The sequence below is a fragment of the Glandiceps talaboti genome, chromosome 18, assembly GCF_964340395.1.
Source record: "Glandiceps talaboti chromosome 18, keGlaTala1.1, whole genome shotgun sequence".
Taxonomy (NCBI): domain Eukaryota; kingdom Metazoa; phylum Hemichordata; class Enteropneusta; family Spengelidae; genus Glandiceps; species Glandiceps talaboti.
Window position 1 is genome coordinate 19,647,045 of NC_135566.1, and position 26,941 is coordinate 19,673,985.

Here is a 26,941-nt window from a genome sequence, read left to right on the forward strand (position 1 = left end):
GGGCTGAGCTGAAAACCAAGGCAAGGACTGCACGGTGATATCATAGACCCTGTAGGGTCTATGGTGATATATAGCGAAAGAGCGCCTTGTCTGAATTGTGGTACATGTCAATATTTGTTCTTGTCTTTGTTTCTTACATCAATTCTTTAATATTACTTCACGTAAGAGTTCAAACATAACCACACACACACACACACACACACACATACATACATACATACATACATACACAGATATATATATATATATATATATAATATATATATATATATATATATATAATATAATATATATATATATATATATATATATATATATATGATAGGCAATTGATGAATTCACTGTGTCTGATGATCGCAATATGCGTGAAACTCCGAGTTACACCCAAGAAAGAGTTCCAGTACTACCAAAACTATTACGCTCTGCCACTGCGGTATAGAGCACTGTCTTATAGCAGATTGATACTCACCGAGTTATATATATATATATATATATATATATATATATATATATATATATATATATATATATATATATATATATATATATATATATATATATATATATATATATATATATATACACTCAAATCTGTGTATATTGGTCAGCCAAGGGACTAACAAAATGTGGCCACTATAGAGAGGTGGCCTTTCTGTAGAGGTTGGTTGTTTTTGTAATCAGGTGGCCAAAACATTTAGAAGTTAAGAGAAGTGGGGACACAAACTAAATACAACATAATATTAAGGGTTTAAAAACTAATTATTTAATCTCACATCAAAAATACATGTACATGTATTTACAATTCAATGACAACTCTGCTTTGCATACATTCTAGAAGTAATTTTGCAGTTTCTGTGAAAAATATCAATCATGAATAGTCTAGTCCAATTACAAATTTATGTAACACAGTTTTTCGTCTTTCAAATCTTTCTTTTACGATCACCTGGTGCGTTGCTTTCGAACTCCTCCAAAAATTCAGACTTGCGTTTCTTTATGATCAGTATCTGGGTACGCCCAACACCATACTTCTCAGCCAGTTTGCGTGAGCCCACAGAACCACTCGCTTTGTACAGACTGATAATCTTGACCTTCTCGTTCAAAGTCAACGTCTTCCGAACAGCCTTCGCCATGGTTTCGATGATAAACGGTAAATAATGCTGCGATACAATTTGTTACGACGTGATAGCTACGATGCAAAAGCATAGAATGGTAAATGTACGAAGCTCTCGCTCCGAAACACAGTTGCCGCCATTGATGTTTTGTTTACGTTCACGCACAGAGTGACTGTGGTTCACGTGTTACGTGATGACGCACTTTGACCTACGACCTGTCAACTGTACTTCGATGTTTCTTTGTACGGTAAAGTTTCTGACTCCTTTCGGCACTGCAGCAAGTGTTAAACGGGTATCGTTGACATTACTGTGGGTCTATTGGCGGTACGGTCACCCTGTTTGATGTTACCGAGTGATGCCCACAGTGTGGCCGTAGTGAATAACATGAACGAACTACGTCATTGTCTTGTTTCCGTAGTGCAGTGCCTATTGTTAACCAAAGGAGGTGTGTGTTTTCACACCGATATACGGCGATACGGCGATAAAACAAAACATCGGACAACCTCTGACGACTTTCTATTTCAATTGAGAGTTTCAACTCAAAGATACCGACCGTTATACACGGTATAATAACCAAATTGGGCCGATAATAGGTGGCCGCTGACCGCGTTAAAGAGGTGGCCGTTCTATCAAGTGTCATTAACATGTAAAATTGCATGGGACTGCCACAAAGTGACCGCTTAGAGAAGGTGGACTGTATATATATATATATATATATATATATATATATATATATATATATATATATATATATATATATATATATATATATATATATATATATATATATATATATATATATATATATATATATATATATATATATATATATATATATATATATATATATATATATATATATATATATATATATATATATATATATATATATATATATATATGCTTGGCTGTTTCACAATCAATGCCTCACTTATATTGCACTTTGGAGCAAAAGTGAACTTGAACGTTTCGTAATGGTAATCTTCACAGATAGTTTATAAGAGAAGTTAATCTAAATTGTTCTACTCGTCAGTATATTTTGGACATTACATGTTATTGACACTACAAATCACCACATCTCATCAGATTCCAGTTTCTATTATACACTAGGTATGACCACCTAAAGTTCTCTAACATACCAGTGACTTTACTATACGTGCAATATTAATGCCCCTAAACCAATGTTACGGGCCCATTTGTATTAAAACTTACATTTACGTTAGCTTTTCAAAGCTTGGAAATATTATCTGAAAGGCTATGAATAACCTAAAAATTGTCTTAATAAAAACAAAAGAACCTCCAGATCTGCCATGGGAAAACCCCCAAGACTCCCTCATCCCCAGAGGTCACTCATGCTTTCAACCAACAATCAGACGCACCAACCTTTTTACTGTCATAATGGTATTAAACTTTTCTTAAATATTTTCACCCTTTGTTAATTTGAGATGATATTGTTTTTTAAAGATGTGAAATGTTTGCCAAGATAGTCTAAAAGTGCCTTAAACTCCAAATCTCCCCTACCAATGATACTACCATTAGATATGCTGACGTTTATAATAATGATGCCATTTAACTTTTTAAGAACATATTTCAACCCTATGTTAAAGAATAGTTTCTGATACTTGATGGTGCTGTCTTGTAAATATTGGAGGTTATTGCTTGAAAGGGTTTGAATAGCCTAAAATTGGCTTTAAGAGTAAAAAACCTCCATTGCTTCTAGGGGAAGACCCCCTAGGACCCCACATGTGGTGGAGACATCCCAGTCTCAAGCTCTTCCCCCTACCTCTTACTGTCAAGATGCTATTAAACTTTATTTCAAAAATATTTCAACCCTTTGTAGTTGCTTTTTACATGTTGGTGCTGTCTTGTAATCTTGGAAATTATTTTCTGAAAATGTCTGAATATTCTCAAAATTGACTTTTCAGAGTTAAAACCTCCTGCGCTTCTAGGGGGAGACCCCAAGGACCCCATAAGAGATGTATATACTCCCTTCTCAAGCTTTCCCCCTACCTTTCACTGTCAAGATGCTATTAAACTCTTTTTGGAGTATATTTACCCTGTGTAGTCAACAATTATATGATAGTCGTATCCCGGAATCTTATTAAGTACTAGTATTTGCAAAACGGTCAAACAGTCCATACTGAGTCACGATCAAAAAATACCTGTCATGTGAATATGATATATTGGGGGGGGGGGGGGGTCATAATGTTTTAGAATTAAGTGATGGGGGAGGGGGGTAGTCAGTCTGTCGTCGGGGTTTTTAAGTGTTTAATTGTTGTCGATTTTACAGATAGGGGGTCAGTGACTTTGTCGGCCCGATTTAAGAATCCACCGACCCCCCCCCCCCCAGCTGGAGAAACTGGCCGGTCCCTGACGCGTCAACTGATAGATTCCTTGTGATCGTCTCATATATATATATTATATATACATTGTATATATTTATATGTACTGTGCATACAAATATATACAAATATGCACACAGACGCGCGTGCACATATGTATGTATGTATGTATGTATGTATGTATGTATGTATGTATGTATGTATGTATGTATGTATGTATGTATGTATGTATGTATGCGTGTGCATATTTGTCTATCCATCTGTTTGTATGTCTGTCTGTCTTCACACTTGTTTTTAACTTTTTTTATCGGGTTACAGTTGCCTAATAGTGATAAAATCAACTTTCTAAAAGCATTTATACTGAATTACCTGAGTAAATTGCTTAAGGAAACAATCGATGGTCGTATATGTACACTTTACATTGTCATTTAAGAAAATGCATTTTTGTGAATTAAGTAAATGATATCAGAAACAGTTGATAAAACGTGTATTATGTTCGTTGATCTGATGAGTCGTGGCGACTTCATCAAAGTGCGCCCCCACACAAGTTGCACAGAACTTACTTGTACGGATACTGATCGTCTTGGCTTGTGAGAAGAGCACTCCTTGCATTGCTTGGGGTGTATTTGGTTACATTAGCCTTAGGCTTGACACACACACACACACACACACACACACACACACACACACACACACACGCACGCACGCGCATGTGTATATTATGTACATTGAAATATTATATTTTCACCTTTTAATTTTAATTTCGCTATATTTTGGTCGGTGTGTGTACTTCCGTTAAAAACAATTTTACTCATTGTAATATTTGGACATATTCAAAAATCAGGTCTAGGCGAAATAGATTATTTCTTTGCAGTGAAAATTAAATCCCCTGAAAATATAGTATGTATAAATGCGTGTGTTTGTGTAATAGATAATAAATTATATGTACATGCAAGTGTGAGTCAGAGTGCACGTGAATGACTGCGTTTGTCGTATAAACTTATTTGTGAGATAGGAACACGTAATACATTAGATACTCACAGTTCACCACAGTTGGCAATCTAGCTAGGTAAATATGGAACACAGACAGACAGACAGACAGACAGACAGACAGACAGATAGATAGATAGATAGATAGATAGATAGATAGATAGATAGATAGCGTGGTAGTTTTTAATATGACATCATTTGATCTGTACGTGCCCTCTTGGTCTCTCCTTCACCTGTCCTTACAACAGCGCTCAATGATTTTCTCCCTCTGACTTCTCAAAAAGAAACATATTATTTATACTGTGGATATAAACACTTGTCTCCCAAGAAGTCCAGTGAAGGCCATCCCTCATAGGTTCAGTGTAATCAGTTTAGGGGAGAACCATTTGATTTCTGGGAGGGGGGTGGTATGGAGGAAGTAGGTATGGGAGCAAATTTTTTTCCCAGTCAGAGTGACAGCAATTTTTTTTCTACTGTCGGTCCTGCATCAATTTTTTTTTCAAATGGTGTAGCAGTGTTAATTTTAATTTTTTAATTAGTCATTAAGTTTGAATGCGTTGTTCATACCTATACCACGTCACAATGCAATGGTTCACAACTGTACCTCTAAATAACTTGTTCTGTGCAAGTACAAGAATTAGCAGTTAGTATGAAAGATGTCTGTCTACCAACCATACTTCTGGTACTTAAATGTGTATGTACAAAAGATGACTGGTAAAATATCCCTGAGGAGCTGACTGATCTGGGGAGTGCTGTACTCCTGACCCCTGTGAATTGCTTTCATCATAGTAGTACCAGGAACCAGAAGAAAATATCTTGCATGTGTAATGTGACCCATTCCAATATGTTGCAGCATGTAGAACAAACCTATGTATATAGTGCATGCTTTAATGATAAGTGCTGGAAAAAAAACAACAGGAATTTATACTTGTATTAAAAACATTTGCGCTGCCTATGGCGTGCCGCCAAAGAATACATGAGAATAAGGTTTCCAAATTTGCTCATTTCTGGTGCATTGTGACAATTTTTTTTTTCACTTCTGTCTGTTATGACAATTTTTTTTCTCAAGCCATTACAGGATAAAATTCACCTGGAAACATTTTTTTTCCTCAAAAGCCTCCATACCCCCCCCCCCCAGAAATCAAATGGTTCTCCCCTTATGTACGCTGTATAGATAGACACAAATTTCCCGTGATGAAAGTTGCACCACGGTTCGTGGCGTGATTTGTAGTCTTGCAAATATTATTACCCAACACATGCTCAAAAGTGTTGCCATTTACGATCGATCCATTTCCTTCCCGCATGTACTAGAGTATGTGATTTGTGTCGTCTGTATCCTAGCAAAGTACAGCCATGACGTCATGTATCACATGATCAATCATCAAAATGGCGACTATCGGTCGATAGGATAGGAGAGAATCGTTCTTGTACTTCTTCGTTTTAAAGGTGAGAATTTTTAATGAGTTTTTATATTCTGTCGCATAGTTTCAAGCCACGTATACGTAAATAGTTCGTATTTTCCAAGACCCTGTCCTTTAGATACGAAGTAACAGGTTTTCGCTTACAACTTTTGCGAGGGTAAACAAAACAGCCGTTCGCGTTCGGGGTTTTCGGGTTTTCAGTCGATTTACCGTGATTCACTCCACAATTTACGCCCGGGAACGGCCTGTTGGTGTGGTACTCGATCTGTTAGGGCGAACATGTAGATCTACATGTCTGATTCACGATAAAACGTACTGTCAAAGTGTCACGGACGTAAACAAGCCGGTTGAAATCGAAAGACTAACATTCCCTGTGTCGTAACTTCAATCGATCGTACGTACATGTAACCCTTGAAGGCAAAATCCGTTAATTTTGCAATATGAACATGTCACAGGTTTATTACAAGACCGCACCGTATTGTTACTTTGCAAGGAAAACAGGTTTGACGATTTAATTCAACTGTAAGCTATCTGTCACTAAGATTGTGTGTTAATTTAAAGCTATGGGATTTGGAATGGAAGGATTTGAAAAGGCCAGCTCAATGTCAGCAAGTTTGATGTGGTGTGAAAAGACGGAAGTATTAACAGCCAGACTGAAGTGAAGTAATGTTATACTTGAGAACCATGAAAGGCGTTCAAAAGTTTGAGATTTAGTACTAAGTTCCCGCTGGGCATCTGCACTTCGATTTTATAGCCATGTTTACTACCAACTCTGATCACAATGCGTGGAATAGACACAGAAATTCTGTGTCTGAATGGGTGACTGAAATGGAATTCTCTCACCTACATTATCATACCATGGATATGCATGTAGGAAGGTTCCTACCTCCATGATCATTGTCATGGAGGTAGGAATTATTGTATAATGATATATACTGTGATGACATCCAGTTTGAAAGCTGCACTAACTGCGAATATTTTTATTTTTTTTTCGAAAATGCTAAATGTAAGTACTTACATGTACTTACATGTGATATCTTACACCATGGACAGTATTGCATTACCTGTGGGTAAACATATTTTTTCGTAGCTGTATACACAATAAATAGAAATAAATTTATGTTTGGGTCTGCACCCAAAAATGAGTGCCCTCAACACGATCACGAATTCAACCTGTTTCTGTACTGCTTATCATAATATCGACCACTGATTAACATGCACAATGTCTAATTTATATTGGTATTTTAATAATTTTCAATGAATAGTTTGTCCGGTCTGAAAATGATACTTCGGTTACAACTAGTACAGTTTTAACATGGTGATAGATTCAAAACTGAGCTCTCGCTCAAGATTTAAACTTGTCACTACACTACATTTGTACCTACAGATATTACTGACTACCAGTTAACAGATACATTTGTACATGTACAATGTATTTGTTTGGTAATTTTGCAGCTAGTGTAGGTTTAAACTTTAAGTACATGTACGTCTGCCAATAAAAAATTCACATGAGATGTATTATAGTATTTATACCAATAATGGTTCTTTGAAAACTCCAGTGGTTATAGTGCATTTCTCCTTTAATATGGCTACAAATATAATCATATTTATATTGTTGATAAATCAAATGTCTGTCCAACTACAGGAAGTACATGTAGGCACAATTGAAATCTTTATGTTATGACTTCACTCTCACCAATCAATCATGAGTTCATGTTATATTATATATCCAAACAAAAGATAAAAAAGGAAACTAATAAGAAACAAACGAAATCAAATGAAAACCAAACAAAAAGCAAAGCCAGACATTTCTTGAGTAGTTATGTAATTCATACATGTAGTAATACTTTGTCTGAGGTGACATAACCCTGTGTAGTCATTTCTTTATATCAATATTTTTCATTTTGTATTGTGGTTTTTTTTTCTAAACAACATAAAACAAAAGAAAACAAATTTGAAAACCTCCTCACCTACTTTGAATCAATACATGTTATAGATAACTAGATAATCAGTACAGACTGTGACACATAACCTGCTGTCCAGTCATGGTGTTTTATTAGCTCCGCTGTCAGCGAAAGCTGAAAGCGTAGCTTTAGGTATAGGTGGGTATTGAGGTATAGAGAGTAGAGTGAATCATAGGTGTCCGTCAAACTTTTATATTTTTACTATCTACTCCGGAAGTGACAGTCGGAATTCTTCGATATTTGGTGTGCATGTTCCCTTGGGGGAGGCTATTCAGATTTGTTCATGCCAAGTTGATCTGTGCCATTTTCAATTTTTTATGATTTTTTTTCATAAAATGTCATTTTCATCAACTCCTTGAAAACCTCTTATTAGATTGCTTTGATATCTGGCGTGTTGATGCGCAGGGGGTAGCTTACTCAGATTTGTTAATTTCAAGTCAGCACATCCTCATTTTTATTTTTTATGATTTTTTTTTTGTAATTTGAAAAAAAAATGAATATGTTAATGAGCATAATGACCGACGCCATATTGGAAATCAGTCGACGAGACTTTAAGTAAACTGCCACTTTTCAAAAGACACTATTGACGTCAAACAAGCAATGTAATATGTGCTATAGTCATAATTCTACGCATTGGGCGCCCAAATGACAAATATTTGTTCGAAACAGGGTTGTAAACTTCAAATCCAATTCTGCACCCTTCTACATAATCAGCCAGTCCGCAACATCCTCATTTGCATACTCTATCCTGATTCGACCAGAAGCTGTAGGTGACCTCATTTGACCGAGCGATTTTCCACAGCAAGTATCTTGAGTATCAACACAGGACGTTCTTGGTACTCACTAAAATCACACTTCAGACCCACTATAAAAGTGTGATGTTTTCAGATAACATGTAACTTGTGGTTAATTCTATATTGTCGTGCAATTTGGAATGACAGTGAACCAGAATTCAGACAACTTGCGTAAGGAAGGGCATGCCAGGCATGCGGTTGAAGTTATGGCCGACAGTTCACATGTAAAGTTAAACGACATGAACGTGTCTTGCCTTTCCAAAATGCAAATATTTGGCAAGTAAAAATAATTAAAATAATTACAACTTTAATTTGGCTTCAGACTTTGCATTATGTTTTGCGTATCTTTCCCCGTTTTACATGTAAATCCGAAAAGGTTCTCTCTCATCATGTCATCAGTGTCAGTGATCATACCGCGCGGGGCTGCTTTGAGTACGAGCGAAGTGAGGCATGTTGAGGTATTTTGTTGAGAATTATAAATATTGCGAAATGTCAAGTACAAGGTTTAAATACAATGGAATGATGAAAAAAATGGCAGAGTCTGCTGACAGGCGCCGGTCACAAGAAACACTGTGAATTAAAATATCAGACGATGTATGTATTAATCGCCGACAATCCACCCGTATGCACGAGGGACTAACCCGGAAGCAAGTCGTTGTCAGCCATACGTTACAGTGGTAACATCGTCCGAGAAATCGCTGCGTTCAGAGTGTCATTATTCACAGAATTGTTGTTTTCGAGTGAAAACCCGTCTTGAATTGTATAACTCTAACAAATGAAGACATGTCAAGTTATATTTTGAAAGTTGTATCGCTAGTTTGAGACGATTTTCTCACGTACTATAGTACTATCGAGGCTTACTTGGAAGTAGTAGGACCTTACTCCAGTTCATCGGGAAGTTTAGCCAGTCCGATAATTCTTTCTGGTTTAGTTTACAACACTTTTGATCACGCAGATTTTGTTGTTGTGATGAAAAGAAATAAAAAAAAGATCATTTCAACCATTTCGTTGTGTTTTCTTTGTGAAAGGTAACCAACATGAACGAGTGTTACCACTGTAACGTATGGCTGAGAATGACTCTCTTCCGGGTACTTGAGATTGTCGCCGTACGGAAACTAAGATGGCGATTAATACATTTCTTCCCTATATATATCTACCACAACTAGTACAAGTTGAATGTTGTTGACTTTGTAAATTTGTTAGAAAATTGAAATTCAAATTGCCTCAAAATTATTTTAGATCCCTAGTTTATTTCATTCTTCATTAAAATTTTCCAGGGTTACAGCTGTAAGACACTGGAATTACTTATAGCCAACCTCAAAATCCTCTTTTTTTCTTTTTCTTGTGTGCATTTCCCAGTCATTTTTTTCTGAAATTTTGTGCAATTTTTCATAACAGTAGATTTTTGTCATAAAATGGTGACTATGGTATAAAAGTACAATACATTACCAACTTCTGTGTAAAATGTGTTTTATAGTGAGACATCATATGAAACCACTAAGGGGTAGACCATTCGATATCCTGGGGGGGGGGGGGGGCTTGGAAGATTGGTGGAGAGTCATTATTTTTTTTCCCACCTGCTTGCCTGAGAATTATTTTTTTTCTCCTTCGCCTATGCTGGCAACTTTTTTTTTTCTTTGCTTCTTTGAGATATCCAGATTTTTTTATTACGTCAACGTTGAACACCTACTTTTGTTGCCACAATTTTCTGTTTGGTTTTCACACAGGGTAATACAGAGAGTAAAAAGATGCTGTTCTATCACACACAGATTTTATATAGAAAACTACATATTTCATACATGTTTGATTTTCAATTAAATAAACATCATTGACAGTTTTTATGCCATGGTATACAAATCGGAAACTTGATTGGTGAGCTCAGACATTTAGATAGACCGGTCAGTTTCTCCAGCTTGGGGGGTTGGGGGGTGTCAGTGTTATTTTCCATTGGGCCAACAAAAAGTCACTGACCCCGTGAATAAAGTTTCATAGCATCTGACAGTAAGCTGTAGAGGGAAGAGCTTTGAGACTGGAATATGTCTACCTCTTGTGTGAGTGTGTGTGAATAGGAGGGGGGGGGGGGGGCCTAGAAGCCCTGGATGATTTTTACTTCTAAAGGCAATGTTTAGGCCATTCACAGACACTTTCAGACAATAATTTACAAACTTTACAAGACAGCTCTAACATGTAAAAAGCAACTACATAAGGTTGAAACATTTTTGAAATAAAGTTTCATAGCATCTTGTCAGTAAGAGGTGGAGGAAAGAACTTTGATTTGAAACTGGAACATGTCTACCTCTTACGGGGGAGGGGGGTTCTAGGGGGTGTCCCCCTAGAAGCTCTGGGTGATTTTTACTCTTAAAGCCAATTTTCAGGCTATTAACAGACACTTTCAGACAATAATTTGCAAGCTTTACAAGACAGCTCTAACAATTGTAAAAAAGCAACTACACATGGTTGAAACATTTTTTAAATAAAGTTTCATAGCATCTTGGCAGTAAGAGGTGGAGGGAAGAACTTTGATTTGAGGCTTGGACATATCTACCTCTTATGGGGGGGGGGGGGGTCCTAGGAGGTCTCCCCTAGAAGCTTTTCAAGTTTTTTTTTACCAATTTTGGTGAATCTTATTGTTGGTTTAACGAATGAGTGGCCTCTGGGGTGATGGAGTCCAAGGGGTCTCCCCCTGCCAGATCTGTAGTTTTTTGTTTCTATTTAGGCAATTTTTAGGTTATTCATAGCCTCTGAGATATATATTGCCAAGCATCGAAAAGCTAAAGTAAATATAACCTTTTTGAATAGGTTTTCCATGTTATAAAAGTGGGCCTGTAACATTGGTATAGGGGCATTGATATTGCATGTATAGTAAAGTTACTGATGTGTTAGAGCACTTTAGGAGGTCATACCTAGTGTACAATAGAAACTTGAATTTGAGTTGTGGTGTTGATACATGTAGTGTCTGAAATAAGAAGTATATCATCCCTTCTGACAAATTCATACTGAAGAGACGAGAACAATTTAGATTAAGTTCTTTTATAAACTATCCAATAGTATGAAGATTACCATTACAAAACAGTCAAGTTCACTTTTGCCCCAAAGTGCAAGATAAGTGAAGCACTGATTGTGAAACAGCCAAAAAATTACATGGCATGTTCTGTAACTAGTGTGGTAGCTAGGTAATACATGTATTATATGTATAATTTTATGTATAGTTATGTTTGAACCCTTACATGAAGTAATATTTAAACCATTTATGAAAGAAACAGAGACAAGAACAAATATATATATGTACCACAGGCTAACGAAACTGACTGGTCCCTGACATGTGTTTGAAACTGTTTGTCATGATTTGACAAGTGTCCTGGTTGGAGAGGTACGAGCAGGTTGAACAGTATACTCGAACCTGTGCATCATTTCCCTGTCAAGATATTTTTTTTTCTAGCAGCAGTGGTCCATCTTTTTTTTTCCATCACCCACTCATATCCGGATTTTTTTTTCAAGCAAATCCACTTGGCATCTTTTTTTTTCCCGAAATCTTCCAAGCCCCCCCCAGGATATCAAATGGTCCACCCCTAACCACTTTATTGCATCGCTAAAACAAAACTGCATAGTGAAGAGCTGAAGACCTGAACCACTTCTACATGTCACCAAAATAAAAAATTAAATTAAAAAAAAAAACAGCGGAGCTATTCTGACCGATAGGTCGCTTGTATATACAGTAGAGTACTTGATGATCAGATATAGTCAAACAGCTGTTTATTACCCCAATACATGTACATGTATGTATTGTTTCAGACTAGACAGCCAGCTGTTGCCATATATCAAAATACTGTAAAAAATAAAAGGTAATGCCTTAGTTAAAACTTTACATGTACATTTTGTATATAGACCAGTCACCTGTTGCTTGTTCTAAGATGCATCCCAAGTGTCCCCGTACAATGCCATGCATTCTGTATGTGCAGGGGTGTGTGCATGCACTACTCAGGGGGATGGTTGTCACCTGACCTGTACCCTGGGTGCAACCATAAAATTCTTCTCTGTCATTGATGACGTTTAGTCTTTGTTTGATAAAAGCACTCAATTAAAGAGGTCAGCATGTCATGTCAAGATCAACTTGATTCTCTGAAATCATAAATAATTGTAGAAGATTTAAATGATTCACCAGAATCCATACATGTACATGTGGTTTATGAAAATGTCTCTATTTCCTGGAGTAGCATTCCCTTTAATCAATCTCAGAATTCTGCCTAGTAATAAGTTAGTTCTGTCTTTGTTCAGTCAGAGGAAATGCCAGTGACATAAAGGGGACTGTGTCACAACAAATCAAAGATGAATATTTCAGCTGAAAAAAAAGGGGAAAGATTGGAGAATGATATAATCACACCCATGCAAGTTTAATGAAAAATTAGGAAAGACAATAGTTATTTTGAATGTTTAGACCTATATTTTGAGCACCACAAAACCAGTGACATAAAAGTGTGTTGTCTTGTGGAAGAACAACCAGGAAAGAAATGACGCACATCAATTTGATCACATACAGCTTTTACAGTAAATACATGTAGGCTGCATGGTATGATATCGGTTGTTACAGTAGGGCCTTCTGTATACAGTAAATGAGTGATACCTTTAGTGGAGGTAGTGTACATACTAGGTAGGGAAACATTGCTTGTACTATGATGTAGTAACCCTGGCTTGCTCATGTATTGGCAATTTCCTGTTGAGTTAGTTTCTTAGCAACAGCATTCACTGCATGTACAAATGATGATGAAATATACAGTTGAAATCGTACATACAAGTTGTTTAAAGTCCTGACTTCATGATGTTGGTATGTAAAGTACAAATGTACAATAACAGAATTGGCCTATTGATCTGTTTTTCCCAACTTCTGAGCTTGTAGTTTTTTATGTACATGTACAAACAAATACCCCCTGGTAGAAAGAGGACAATTTAATTAAAAAGATTGGCAAGACTTGAGTATAGATATGATAGAACATCCGTCTCTCTCATTAATTCTTCAAAACAATGCTTAAATCACTTTCAAACTTTAACAGACTTAAATGAGAAATTTTGAAATGATCATGAATTTCAAAATAAAATGTAAGTCTGTGAAGTTGGAAATTTGAAGTTCCTTTGATCAGATTATGGAACCAATTTTTTTTATACATTATAAGAAATTGAACTGGAAGTTCAAGAAGAACGACCAAACCAGCCTGGACTATCTATATTTTTACCTACAAGCCAATAATCAATCATTAAAGCCCCAGTAATTGATCTAATTAGCATCTATTGAAATACACCGAACTCATTTGAAACAAGTCTACATGTATTCTTGTATGAAGTTCATTTACAGAAATGTACCTTGTCTAGTTTGCTCATTATTTATGGTTACCTGTGTACACTGGCTTGATGTCAGTATGTAAACAATTCAAATAAATGGTCAGATTATTTATTCTTTTGTCAAACAATTATAAATTATGGTTTGTTTTGGTCTGTTGAGGATTAGTATTCCATAATACATTTGTATACAAATGTACATTGTACTTCTTTCAATAAGTGCAAAAACATAAATGGGTTGAAAATAAGAACAGAAATTATGAATCAGTGGGAAATACATACATGCCAGTAAACTTCACTATATGGCAAGTATCCTGAAACAATGACAAGATTGCATGAACATTGTACAGAGTGTCACTCAGACTGGTAATCAAGACTTGGTTTACTAAGATAGACACAGCCTAACTATCATTGCTCCATGTAGCCTGAAAGGTCCAGTCATTGTTTTTGCAATGTAATGGGTGGTTACATCATAGACAATAGAGAGGGATTGTCTATGGTTACATATACAATGTAAGCTGACCAACGACTAGACCTTTTACTGTTTCAGACAACATGTTGTATGTTTGATGTACAAGTACAAAATTTATGTAGATTACACAAGTGGTTGATGATAGCGGTGCCTCTGTTGTGTAAAACTAATCACCCTGTGATCAATGTAGTATAAATACTGGAAGTTATCAAAAATGTAGTCTAGTTCCTGTACAGTGCCATTACCATTTACACCTCCACTCACCTCATGGTTTAGTAAAGAGACCATGTTGGCATCCAGACTATAAAAAATGTACACTTTAAGATCATGGAAGTCACAAGAAATACTGCTTTATCATACCAATTTCCATTCACTTGCGTGTATGTATCTGCAATATTAATAATTTTGTACACCTATCTACATGTCTCTGATTCTTAGTAAAGCAAAGACAGTCTCAAGAAATATGATATTCAGTGCCATGTATCTTGTCATTATACAAATGTACACATAGATACAAACTACAAATGTAGTCTTACCCAAACCAGAAAATCAGGAAATTTGCTGATTAAAGGAATGTGATCATGATATATTGATTGAACACTAGGAGACAATGTGTAGTTGCCATGGCAGTGAAGATCAGTAGTCCAGCAGCCATGGGTGATTTTCCAGCTGGGAGTCAATAGGGATGTGTGGAGTCTGATTAGTTACTCAGTATGGAGAGTTCATGGAAGGTCTCTCCTTCACATAGCGGAATATTCGTGATGTTTGTATGAAATGTCACTTATAATTGACTGTTGCTTTGATTACAAAACCTTGTAATAGTTTCTAGTACATCAGTTACATGTTGATCAGACCGTTTATGAAATAGAAGCTATTCAAATAGCAGCAAGTTAATGTACATTTGTATAATATTTCTAATGACTCTTTCTAATACATCTACATTTGTATTTTGTCAGGACTACAAATGTATTTTTGAAATAGAAGCCATACAAATAGAAGCAATTTAACATGTACTTTGCCATGCAGATAGTAGCAATTTAACATGTACATGTACATTGTAGTTTGTACCATAGTATTAGCAATGTTAGTATTGATATTGACAGTTTTTGATAGCAAGAAATGAGATAAACAGCTCAAAACTAAATACAAATAAACTTGGCATCATCATCAAGCTTTTTCATTTCTCAATTTCTACTGTAACATCAAATTTTTTATCTTCTCAATATAGTATAGTATAGTATAATATAGTATGGAATAGAAACTGTTGAAGGCTGTTTTGAAATAAAAATGTGAGTCAGGCAGTATTGTGACCAAAATATATTGATAGTCATCTATCGAGAATGACGTGATTGAAAGAGAAACTTACCAAATTTGAATGAAGAAACATTGTCAGAATCAGGATTTCTGATCAGCCAATATTTATATCATTAGTCATGGTAACGCATTTGGTTATCAAGTTCATGATTTTGTTCAATATACATGTACATGTACACCATATTGTGAGAGACTTCTAAGATCCCTAAAGTTTAGCATTATAATGTATTTCATATAATTCATGTTGGGTCCAAGCTCAAGCTACAGTAGTACTCTGCTTTGCTTCAGCTAGATCACTCAAGACTTATTCCGATTTGTCATTATTAACGTTAGTACTGTTTTTCAGTCAGATGGCACACCTCTCTGATCCTATCCACTGCTGGCTGGTGAGCCTACAAAATTGGTCAGCTGATACATGTAAACAGCACATGTGAAAATATTGAGTGATGTTGACAGACACTTGGACTAGAATGCAAATACTACATGTACAATGTGGCTTGAAAAACTTACATGTACATGACAACTCAAATGACAAGGAAACTTTTTTAAAGGGGGAAAAAATAAGTTCAGTATTTATCTACTTTTTAGTTATTATTATCATGTATATTGGTATTGGTACACATGTATCTCTCTCTGTACCAGACAATGCTTTATTGATGTACATTGTACATTGTACAAAAATGTACAATGTACATGTGTATACATGTAGTCACATACAAATGTATGTCTAGGATCCAAAACATTTGTAAGTGTTACTGTTAGCGTATCAACAAGATCATGTCATGGCAGTTAATATTGCAAGTCACTCAGCTACCATGTTAGACCTTATCAAAACTGACTTTTTCAACCTATGATCATTATAATAACTTGTTTGGTCATCGTCATGGGTCGCTGAGCTCAGATGTCACTGACATCTTCATAGGAACCTGTTTTCAAGATTCAACTCTGTTGTTAATGGGAAGTGACATACAGTGTATAGTGATATTTATCCATCTGTGCATATCTGTGGCTGTTTGACCATCTGTTTGTGTCTGTCTGTCTGTGTCTGTCTGTCTGTGTCTGTCTGTCTGTTTGTCTGTCTGTCTGGCTGTCTGTCAATATGTGTGTGTGTGTACATGTATGAATGGATGCATGTACATTTATAAATTGTATGTACATGTATGTACATGCATGTACATGTTTTTGTATGTATAACGTATGAATGAATGTATGTATGTATGTATGTATGTATGTATGTATGTATGTATGTATGTATGTATGTATGTATGTATGTATGTATAATGTATGTACATGTTACATGATAATGTACATTGTATGTACATACATATACATTGTACGTACATGTAGTGGAAACCGAAACTTTAAAAATTCACTTATTGATTGATTGATTGATTGATTGATTGATTGATTGATTGATTGATTGATTGATTGATTGAATAGTTTATGATGAATTGATCCCTTGGGATTTCATCACACTTCTTTGTAGACACCTTTGAAACTGTCTTTGAGCTATAATTAATTACATATGCTGTATTTGGGGAAGTCATAGTAAGATTTCCCATAAGCCAGTAGTCCCATAACAATCTCCCACTGTACAGTAATTTCATTTGCCTTTATACTGATAGGTTTGATAAAGGAACTTTCTTACCATTGCATTTTGCAAGGTACATGTACACATACATTGTACTTAATATATGGCATACATGTATGAGGTAATATTTCTTGAGATTCAAATTTCATTGCAAGAAAAGTAATTTAGTTTCATTTCTGATACATTTGTAGGTGTCAATAGGTCAATAATGCAATTGTCTTCACATTACATTATGCAAGGTAGTATAAATTGTGATAGTGTACACAGATGTTGCATCACTTGAGGTCAGAGGTTTTAATAGATACATGTATGTACATGAATATCTTCCAATTCAAATGTCATTTGTATTTCTTGCAATTCAAATGTCACTAATGTGGAAGTTGTATACTGTAGATGAAAATCAGTTCTAGAATTCCACACCAAGCACACAAGTACAGCTGTGCATGTATCTGTGTTTGGTTTATGTTAAGTGTAGACAAAATCCTGAAATATATATTTCATACTTGTATTATGTCATCTTGTAGATAGCTATTGATGACCTCAAGTCACCACAATTCACAAAAGTTGACAATCTACATGTACATACATGTAAGCATCTGTATGCATGCCATATGCTATCAATAATGTATATATAGTAATAGTATTACACTGTCTTTGATCAGAGACAGTGTGTCAGTGGGATTATTTACATGTAGTACAGAAAATTGCAAAGAAATGTATGTGTATATTCATTGAGTTTTATGTGAAGAAGACTCCTCATTTATCCCTAAAAACAATTACAAGAAAATTACACAATTTACCGAGAGAATAGCTTCATTATACATTTTGTAAAATTGCATTTTACATTAATAATATTCTTCCTTTTACATTTATCCCTAAAAACAGTTTAATTTAAGAGAAAATATCTTCATTATACATTTTGTGAAAATTAATGATCGTTTCCACGTCCTACAATAAGATTTTTTATGAATTTCTTTTGCACGTATGTAGAACATGGTTCTTTTTAATATAGTACTTAGAAAATATATTGTTCAAAACATATTGACGAAACTGGCCTTAGCAACCATGAACATGCCCTTAGCAACAGTGAAATAATGATGCATATTACAAAGATAACAACATGGATGGGTAGGTTGTAAGTACATGTAACTAAAGATTCCAAAAATGTATGCAAATATACCTAGCAACAGGACCACACCCATAGCAACAGCTGAATGATGGTTTGTATTGCAAAGACGATACCTGGGAAGTGTAGGCAAGTGTATAAACATCCAAAAAGTGAGTGTAAATATGCCTAGAAACAAGTACATGTCCCAAACAACAGCCAAACGTTGGCATATAATTATGGTAAAGGTAACATGAGGGCTGGAAAGGCAACCAGATAAATAACAAAAAAACTGTACAGTTGTGCTACATTTGTACAATGCCATTGGCACTATTTTTATTCTTTTGAATTTAAAAATGTTTAGGATTGGCAGGTTATCAGAAACAAACAATTTTTTTTATGTGGCGTACATGTACATTGGTAACTTATACATATGTACATGTGTACATGTACATTATGTACAGTATACATTGTACTAGAACTTAGTGATGTTTTGTAGAACTACATTGTGCCATAAATATAATGAGACTTTAAATTTCCCAATCATAGTGTCTGCCTTTCAGTAAGCAATTTGATATGTAAATTTCCCAATCATAGTGTCTGCCTTTCAGTAAGCAATTTGATTATATAAATTTCCCTATCATAGTGTCTGCCTTTCAGTAAGCAATTTGATATGTAAATTTCCCAATCATAGTGTCTGCCTTTCAGTAAGCAATTTGATATGTAAATTTCCCAATCATAGTGTTTGCCTTTCAGTAAGCAATTTGATATGTAAATTTCCCAATCATAGTGTCTGCCTTTCAGTAAGCAATTTGATATGTAAATTTCCCAATCATAGTGTTTGCCTTTCATTAAGCAATTTGATATGTAAATTTCCCAATCATAGTGTCTGCCTTTCAGTAAGCAATTTGATATGTATAATGTATGTATATTTTCGTACATGTACTGTATATGGCATAAATAATTCATTGCATCCAAGCAATACAGATAACAAAAGAAAGAGTCCATAAATCATACTTTCATTGAAGAAGTCTAAGACTTATACAAGAAATAGATGGATTTGATTGGTCAGTCTAAGACTTATACAAGAAATAGATGGATTTAATTGGTCAATCTAGAGGATATTTGTTGCTTCAAAGGTCACACTAACATATCATTTGGCAGAATTCTGTGATGTATTAACAAATACACATGGTGTATAATAATAATTAACTAATATAATAAAATTAACTTTTAAAAAAGATACAAATAACTGTGTGGGTAGCTTCCTGTGAATTTGATATTTTATGTGAGCTCCTCATTGAGCTACATGTAGACTTGGGGGGTAATGAAATCTTCAGGTTCAAACCAAATGGGGGATAGTATGTAGACTAAAGGCAGAATACATACATGTACATCATAGAGGATGGAGTTAATTGGGATGTCTTGTAATTTAATTGGCACAATTACATGTAGAAAAGTCATCAATACAAAAAATATCATGCTTTTGTTACATGTAGATTAAAGTTTTAGTCTGAAAGCCTCTAATTTAGTAAAATACAATTTTACCTAATGATAAAACCACATGTACAATGTACAATGTAGTTATTAGACATAGACCCTCAGGGCCTCATATTCCCAGGATGTGACACCAAAGTATAATAATATGAAATTCATACATTTCATATACATGTACATGTACTTCTGATTTCTGACTACGCTGAATTGTTTGTAAATGCTGTTTGTTGTTGTTGTTGTTGTTGTTGTTGTTGTTGTTGTTGTTGTTGTTGTTAAATGTGAAAGTGTAAATCTTAATCTTGTAATGAAATAATAAAACACTTGTGAAAAAAGGTTTTATGTATAATTTATGGTTTGTCTAGTATTGGACGTGATCACCAAAGTTAACAGTGGATATACATGTACAAAATGTACAATGTCATGTAAAATCCTCAAACTCAGTGACATTGCCTTCCAGCACAAAACACATCAACAACAACAACAATACGACGCTACACTAACAGGTACATCACTTTGAAACTTGAAAACAACATAGTTTGCATCAAGTACTATGATTCTGGCTGCCATCAAAATTAAAACACAATCATGTGTGAATACAAATGTATATGGTTTCCTATTCAATTCATGGATTGCCGAACATCGACCATCCTCATCACTTTAAACAGTGAACAAATGCAACTCGTTTGGATACATCGCCTTCTGTACAGCCACTAACGCAAGATACATGTATGATGTAGCTGAACGTATATAAACCTGCTAACATTATAGCAGCCCCCATTTGTGATAGTTGCATTGTAGTGAAATTGTTGTCAATTGAATCTGTTATTATTTAACTACTGGTAGAATTTTTGAATGAACTTTGATAGTGTGATTTTGAAAATTTCACCATGTTTTTGACGTTTTAACTTGCCAGTGTTAATGTTTTTATGAGCTAAGTTCTGTGCAAGTTCTACTATCTCTGTGTTATTTATCCTTACAACTGTGATCTCATATAATATGAAGTGTTAGAAATATTGATTACTAATAGATATAATAATTATGTCTATATAGTATATCATACATTTCTTAGGATTTCATAATGTCGATGGTCAAAAAACTTTAAAATTTGAAGGGTACTAAAAAATAATAATCTTGATCAGAAGTCATACAGGTATTCAATTACAATTCTGTATGAAGTTGTGTGCATATTTGCAAGGTTTGGAAGCCATGTTATTTATGCCACTATAAAAAAGAATGTCATACATGTACATGTGTATCAATTTTTCTGTTCTATTGTTGGTGTGTTTTGCTAAAGATTTTGTTACTTGTAATACATGTACAAATGTAGTTCATATGGCAATCTGGAATGTTGCATATACATGTACATGTACACACCTACAAGTACAAGTATGTTTGTTAGTCACTATAAAAGGGATACAGCAAGCTTGACTAAAATGTAGCTTTGCTATTTCTTGATTCCTCTTGCCATGTAGATTCTGCACATGTATCTGTTTTGAGGTTGATTTTTTTTATTATATTGGTGAATAAACATTATTATTATACATCAGATTTCAAAATACTATTCAGCAGCTCTGTTTGATACAACCACACAGAGACTAATAAAAAATACTACATATATGCATGGTACACTTTAATATAACAAGATTGAATGAATACAGTTTCTTACGACATTTTGTCTACATGTACATTGTAAATGAAACAGACATCAAATGGAGACATCAAAATATTGTCACCTGTGTGTCTGTGTCTTGTTCGTGTGTGTCTGTATCTGTGTCTTGTTTGATAGTTTACTGTATGTATTTTCATTCAGACTTTTATTATGTACAAGTCAAGTGTACCATGTACAGTTACTTATTGATTTCTGCATGGTTATATCAAACACAGCGGGTGAATGGTGTTTTGAAATCTGTTGTACAAATGTACATGTATATCTCATGAGGAATATGATAGTGTGGTTTATGTGGCCATATAATTACACAATGTACATACAATGTATTCCATTAAGTCAAATTGTCTCTTAAAAAGACGTTTTATTATGCACATCACATTTTAAACTGCTTTCATCAGTGGAGCACACAGTAAGTAGACTTATATTAGCAACGTTGCCTGTCCAAATAAAAAATAAAAACCTACATTCGGATTCATATTACAACTTTAAACAAAATAAAAGCGATAAGGATACTAACTTTATCTGCAACATATGACTGTCAACATCTACAAGAAAAACAATGGTGAAAGACATGTTGAAAATGACAGGATAACAGAAAATAAACCTTCTGTAAATGATGTAAACAATGCTACCAGAGAGACCTACAATGTACAATGTACATACATGATGTATACCGTAGCCACCAAATAAATCATAGTACATGTACAGTACATGTACATGTACATGTACATGTAAATGTCAATAGCTTTATTTATTTCTCTCTCTTTTTTCTGTCTAAATTCACAAGTTGTTCCCTTTCCATTTCAGGAGACTTTGCCTGTCTGTACTCCTCTTTAACTAACCTGCATTGTGTGCATGTTGTAAAGAGTGACACCTTGTATCACCGGCCTGTCTGTGATTAACTCCAAGGCTTCCCTCTCCTGGATTGTTATTCTTCCTACCTTTTTTTTCTTTCCTTCTGCACCACTATTTTAGTTGTGCTATAGTGTATTTTTTTGGAACAAATTCTCCCTGTGTGTTCCATTCCCTCCGTCACCAAGGTTAGTAACAATAATAATATAATATTTTTGTCATAAAAAAAGGGGGAAACATTCCTCACCTTATGTGAGGAATGTTTAACACTCACAGAAAATGTTCAAAACTCACAGAAAATGTGCAACACTCACAGAAAATGTGCAACACTCACAGTAATGTGCAACACTCACAGAAAATGTGCAACACACAGAAAATGTTCAACACTCACAGTAATGTTCAACACTCACAGAAAATGTGCAACACTCACAGAAAATGTTCAACACTCACAGAAAATGTGCAACACTCACAGAAAATGTTCAACACTCACAGAAAATGTGCAACACTCACAGAAAATGTGCAACACTCACAGAAAGGAAAAAACACAACATGTACATGCACAAATAAGCATATTAAAAAGATGACCACAAAGACACAAAAAGTTATGATACATATTCAGTACTGTGTCCTCCCTATGTACATGTATTGTAAGGTTCATTGTAGATATACATACATGTAATGTACATACATAACAAGGGTTACCTTGAAAAACATATTAATAAGGGTGCTAAGCCCTCTTGTTATTTCTGAGTGCCTCCTTGATAAAATGAAAAATCACATTCCAAACCACTGCATTCTATGTTGATGTCATAACATACATTGTACATTGTATATGTTGTTTTCTAGTCTCCAACAAACATTGACAAATGTACAAAAGTACAAAACCTACAATGTACATGTACACCTACAATGTCACCAGTCTGTGAGCCATCTTCTGAAAAAAAATTCAAAGGTGGACACTACATGCATGATTAGATGTTCTTCTTTGATAATACAAATTCATTGAACATTCTCTATCACGTTTAATGACAAATGTACCAGTATTGATCATTTCTAGAATGAAATCATACAAATCACCAGTGGTTATGTATGATTCAATGATTCAATGACATGGGTATGTGGTGCTAGGACAGTCACTATATTAATTGTAAAACTACATTTGTAAGAAAGATTAATTATTACACTATGAATGTATGTATGTACATGTATACAACAAGTGTAGAACCAGATACTGGGTCTTCACCATGGTCAAATTATTGATCTGCTCCATACAAATACATATACAAATGTATACATATATTGGTTTTCAAAGGACCTTAGGCGGAAGTATCAAAATGTTTGAGAAATGTCAGCAGTAATGAAGACTAGTGAACTGACTGTACAATAGATAAACTGTATTCAAACTTAGGGAGTTACATTTACATGTAAGGTTAGGTTAGGTTAGGTTAGGTTAGGTTAGGTTAGGTTAGGTTAGGTTAGGTTAGGTTAGGTCAGGTCAGGTCAGGTCAGGGTAGGTCAGGGTAGGTCAGGTCAGGTCAGGTCAGGTTAGGTTAGGTTAGGTTAAGGATAGAAATATGGTTATACTCCCTCGGATAAACCTGATTTGTATTTGTAATGCTGAGATAGAATGTAGAACAGTGGACTAGTGTACAATAGATACACATAAGTATTTCAAGCTAGGGAGTTAGAGGTTTATAGAACAGTGCACTAACTCTACTTGTACAATAGATAAACAGTTGTATTCAAGCAATATTTTTCTTCATTCTGCCAAGGAAAAAATGAGTGATGTACATGTACATTTGTACATGTAAGGGGGCTGTCACTATGAGTCACTAGACAGGTACACTGTTACAGTAGTAACAAAATCCTTAGGTCAAGAGTATTTTGCCTCTGAATGAAGAAAATTATTGGAGAATAACATAATTATACCAGCGCCAGTAATAATAAAGAAAATCGAGGAAGGGAATGGCAATTTTGATTCATATTTTGAACGCAGCAGTGCCATAGACATGCATTGTTGTGATACAGATGCACATTGTTGTGATGTACATGTAGACTTGGTTTTTGCATGTACATAATAATGAACAATAATGTGTAAAGATGTGTTCTATATGACTATATAAATATGGTCCATCAGGGTTGTCAAGTGACAATCTCCATTATAAGCAAAGACACAGGTTTTAATTAAATTACCATATTTTTTCTAATTTATGTATTTTTGGACAAACCTCTCACAAATTGACCATGTGATGATATCTGTAAATAATTTACATATTTACTTAGCTTTGTCAACCTGAGTAATTTGCTTGTTAATTAATCCAGTAATTTGATATGTATTTCAATCAATATAACATTGTAAATCCTTGTTGTACTGGAAAAATACGATAATTACATTTTATGGCCAGGGAAGCATTATGCAATCATACATTTGTGTGATAGAGCTGTAGGGAGCAATGTCTGTTTACTTGAAGTTGTCTTCCATCAATATACCATTGCTTTTTTTGCTATCTAATATTCCACATTTGAATTGTTTATTTATCATCTAACCGAAAATGCAATATTGTGTATGCAGTGTTTTTGTCAAGGTTCTGGAACCTTGGTAACACTAATGGGGGTGGGAGGGGCGATGGAATCTGCTGAAATTTGCATGGATTTCCATACCTACAGTGTATTACCTACATGCTACATGTAGTACATGTACATAATTATACAAAATGTACAATGTGTACATGTATGTGTGGTATGAGAACAACCCCCCCCCCCCCCCCCCCCCCCCCCAACAATTGCCCTCGGGACAACTGCCACAACCATATGATGGTAGAGGCTACATGTACATGACTACATATCAGCTTTTTAGATTTGTTTGATACATGTATTTGTTCAAGTCTGTTTTGTATCAGGGCACATTTCAAAAAAATGATTTTGTCTAAATTGTTTTCTGTAGATGAGTGACATCTAGAGGGATTGGTCAATGGGTTCAGGAGTAGTAAAAAGCCAGCAGCCTCAGCAGCAGCAGCAGCAGCAGCAGCAGCAGCAGCCCAACATCTATCACAACAACCCCTACCCCCAGCATAGAGGGCCTGCTCTAAATAGTAGCAGAAGACAGACAGATGCAGGAATTATGACTTGTGATTCATGTTCTGCTAATTTCACCCTCTTCAAGAGAAAGGTGAGTTTAATGTTTAATATGTGTCGTGTGTCATTGTGGAGGACATCATCTCAGTATATGTACATGTACATGTATGTAAGATATTCTAAATCAGTACAAGTGTACCTCAGACTGTGTTTCTGTTAGCCATTAGCTTAACACGATGTTTGTAATGAGTGAATGCAGAAGGGTACATGTACACAACAGTGAATTTCATAGTCTAATTCTACCTGAGCACCCCAGATGTCCAAAAACTGGATGAAAGACCTTTTAGAAAACTTCCATTATATATGGATTGTATGCTTCCCAGGGAGTTGAGGAAGTAGATTCGGTGAGTGTGTTGTTATAGGGCTGTGCTAGGGTTAATAACTGTAATTTAGCAATTTTGAGCCCAATATAATATCAAACTATTGACTGTTATTATTAACGAAATGTGGAGACATCTTGGATGAGATATCTAGAGACCCACTTTCATAAATATTTGATATACCAGTACTTGAATACAAATGTATGTTGTGATAGAGTAGATGACTTGTTTATGTTATAACTTAAAAGTATAAATATACATATAGATAAGATCGTTGGGTGATATGTCATAATCAGTATTTATGACTTGGATAAAAAATATAGGCTTATCTGTATTTATCTGCTGTGATCAGAATACATTGCAGCCATAGCATATTGTTTCATCTGTCGATATCCTTGGGGCATAGTTATACTGTGAACTGTTGTACAGCTAAATTCAGAATCTATTCATCACTGCATGTCTCTTCATGTTAGATGGTTTTATGGGTTGAAAGGGTTATTGATAGGAAATAGCTTTCTCTCCACATATAATTGGCCATTATCTCGTCTCATCAACTACACAACTGAATACTTAGAAACCATCATCACAATGTGTGAATTACTCATGTTTCATGGAATTGATTGAATAATCTCTATATATTTTCAACACATTTGAAGGGAAAGGATGCCTTGTAAATTCACTATGTTTTAATAAAAAACGTGGTTGTTAATTGAGATAAAATGTCATTGGTATCATTGACGTTTACCTATTAGTTGGGCATTGGCATTGTTCCAAACTGAGGCAGAAATGAAGTGCAGACTTCAGTTGCTAGGGAACCTCCATTATACATATTTTCGACTGATTGTATTTTCCAAACAAATTCTGAAAATATTTAGCAATCTCCACATGAAAGGAAAGCAAACAAGGTAGATCATGGTTTTGGTTTGTTTTTTTCGAAACCATTGGCGCTGTGTATGCAGTTCTGTCAATGTTAGTCAGTGGGCATTTATGTTCAGTTTGTATTAGTCATCACAGTTTCTGTATGTGATATAG

The 26,941-nt window shown here is 34.9% G+C and overlaps 1 protein-coding gene across 4 annotated transcripts in view; it reads left to right on the forward strand.

The window, feature by feature from the left end:
• The first annotated feature begins 5,827 nt into the window (after positions 1–5,827).
• Positions 5,828–26,941, forward strand: part of LOC144448784 (E3 ubiquitin-protein ligase RNF34-like) — a 44,440-nt gene continuing 23,326 nt past the window's right edge. For 2 of the 4 annotated variants that reach the window (XM_078139072.1, XM_078139075.1), the window contains exons 1-3: positions 5,828–5,890; positions 22,410–22,642; positions 25,399–25,623. In XM_078139072.1, coding sequence (XP_077995198.1) covers positions 25,426–25,623 — 198 coding nt within the window. In that variant the 5' untranslated portion in view covers positions 5,828–5,890; positions 22,410–22,642; positions 25,399–25,425. The remainder of the gene's footprint in view (positions 5,891–22,409; positions 22,643–25,398; positions 25,624–26,941) is intronic. The other 2 variants (XM_078139074.1, XM_078139073.1) reach the window with 2 other exon arrangements.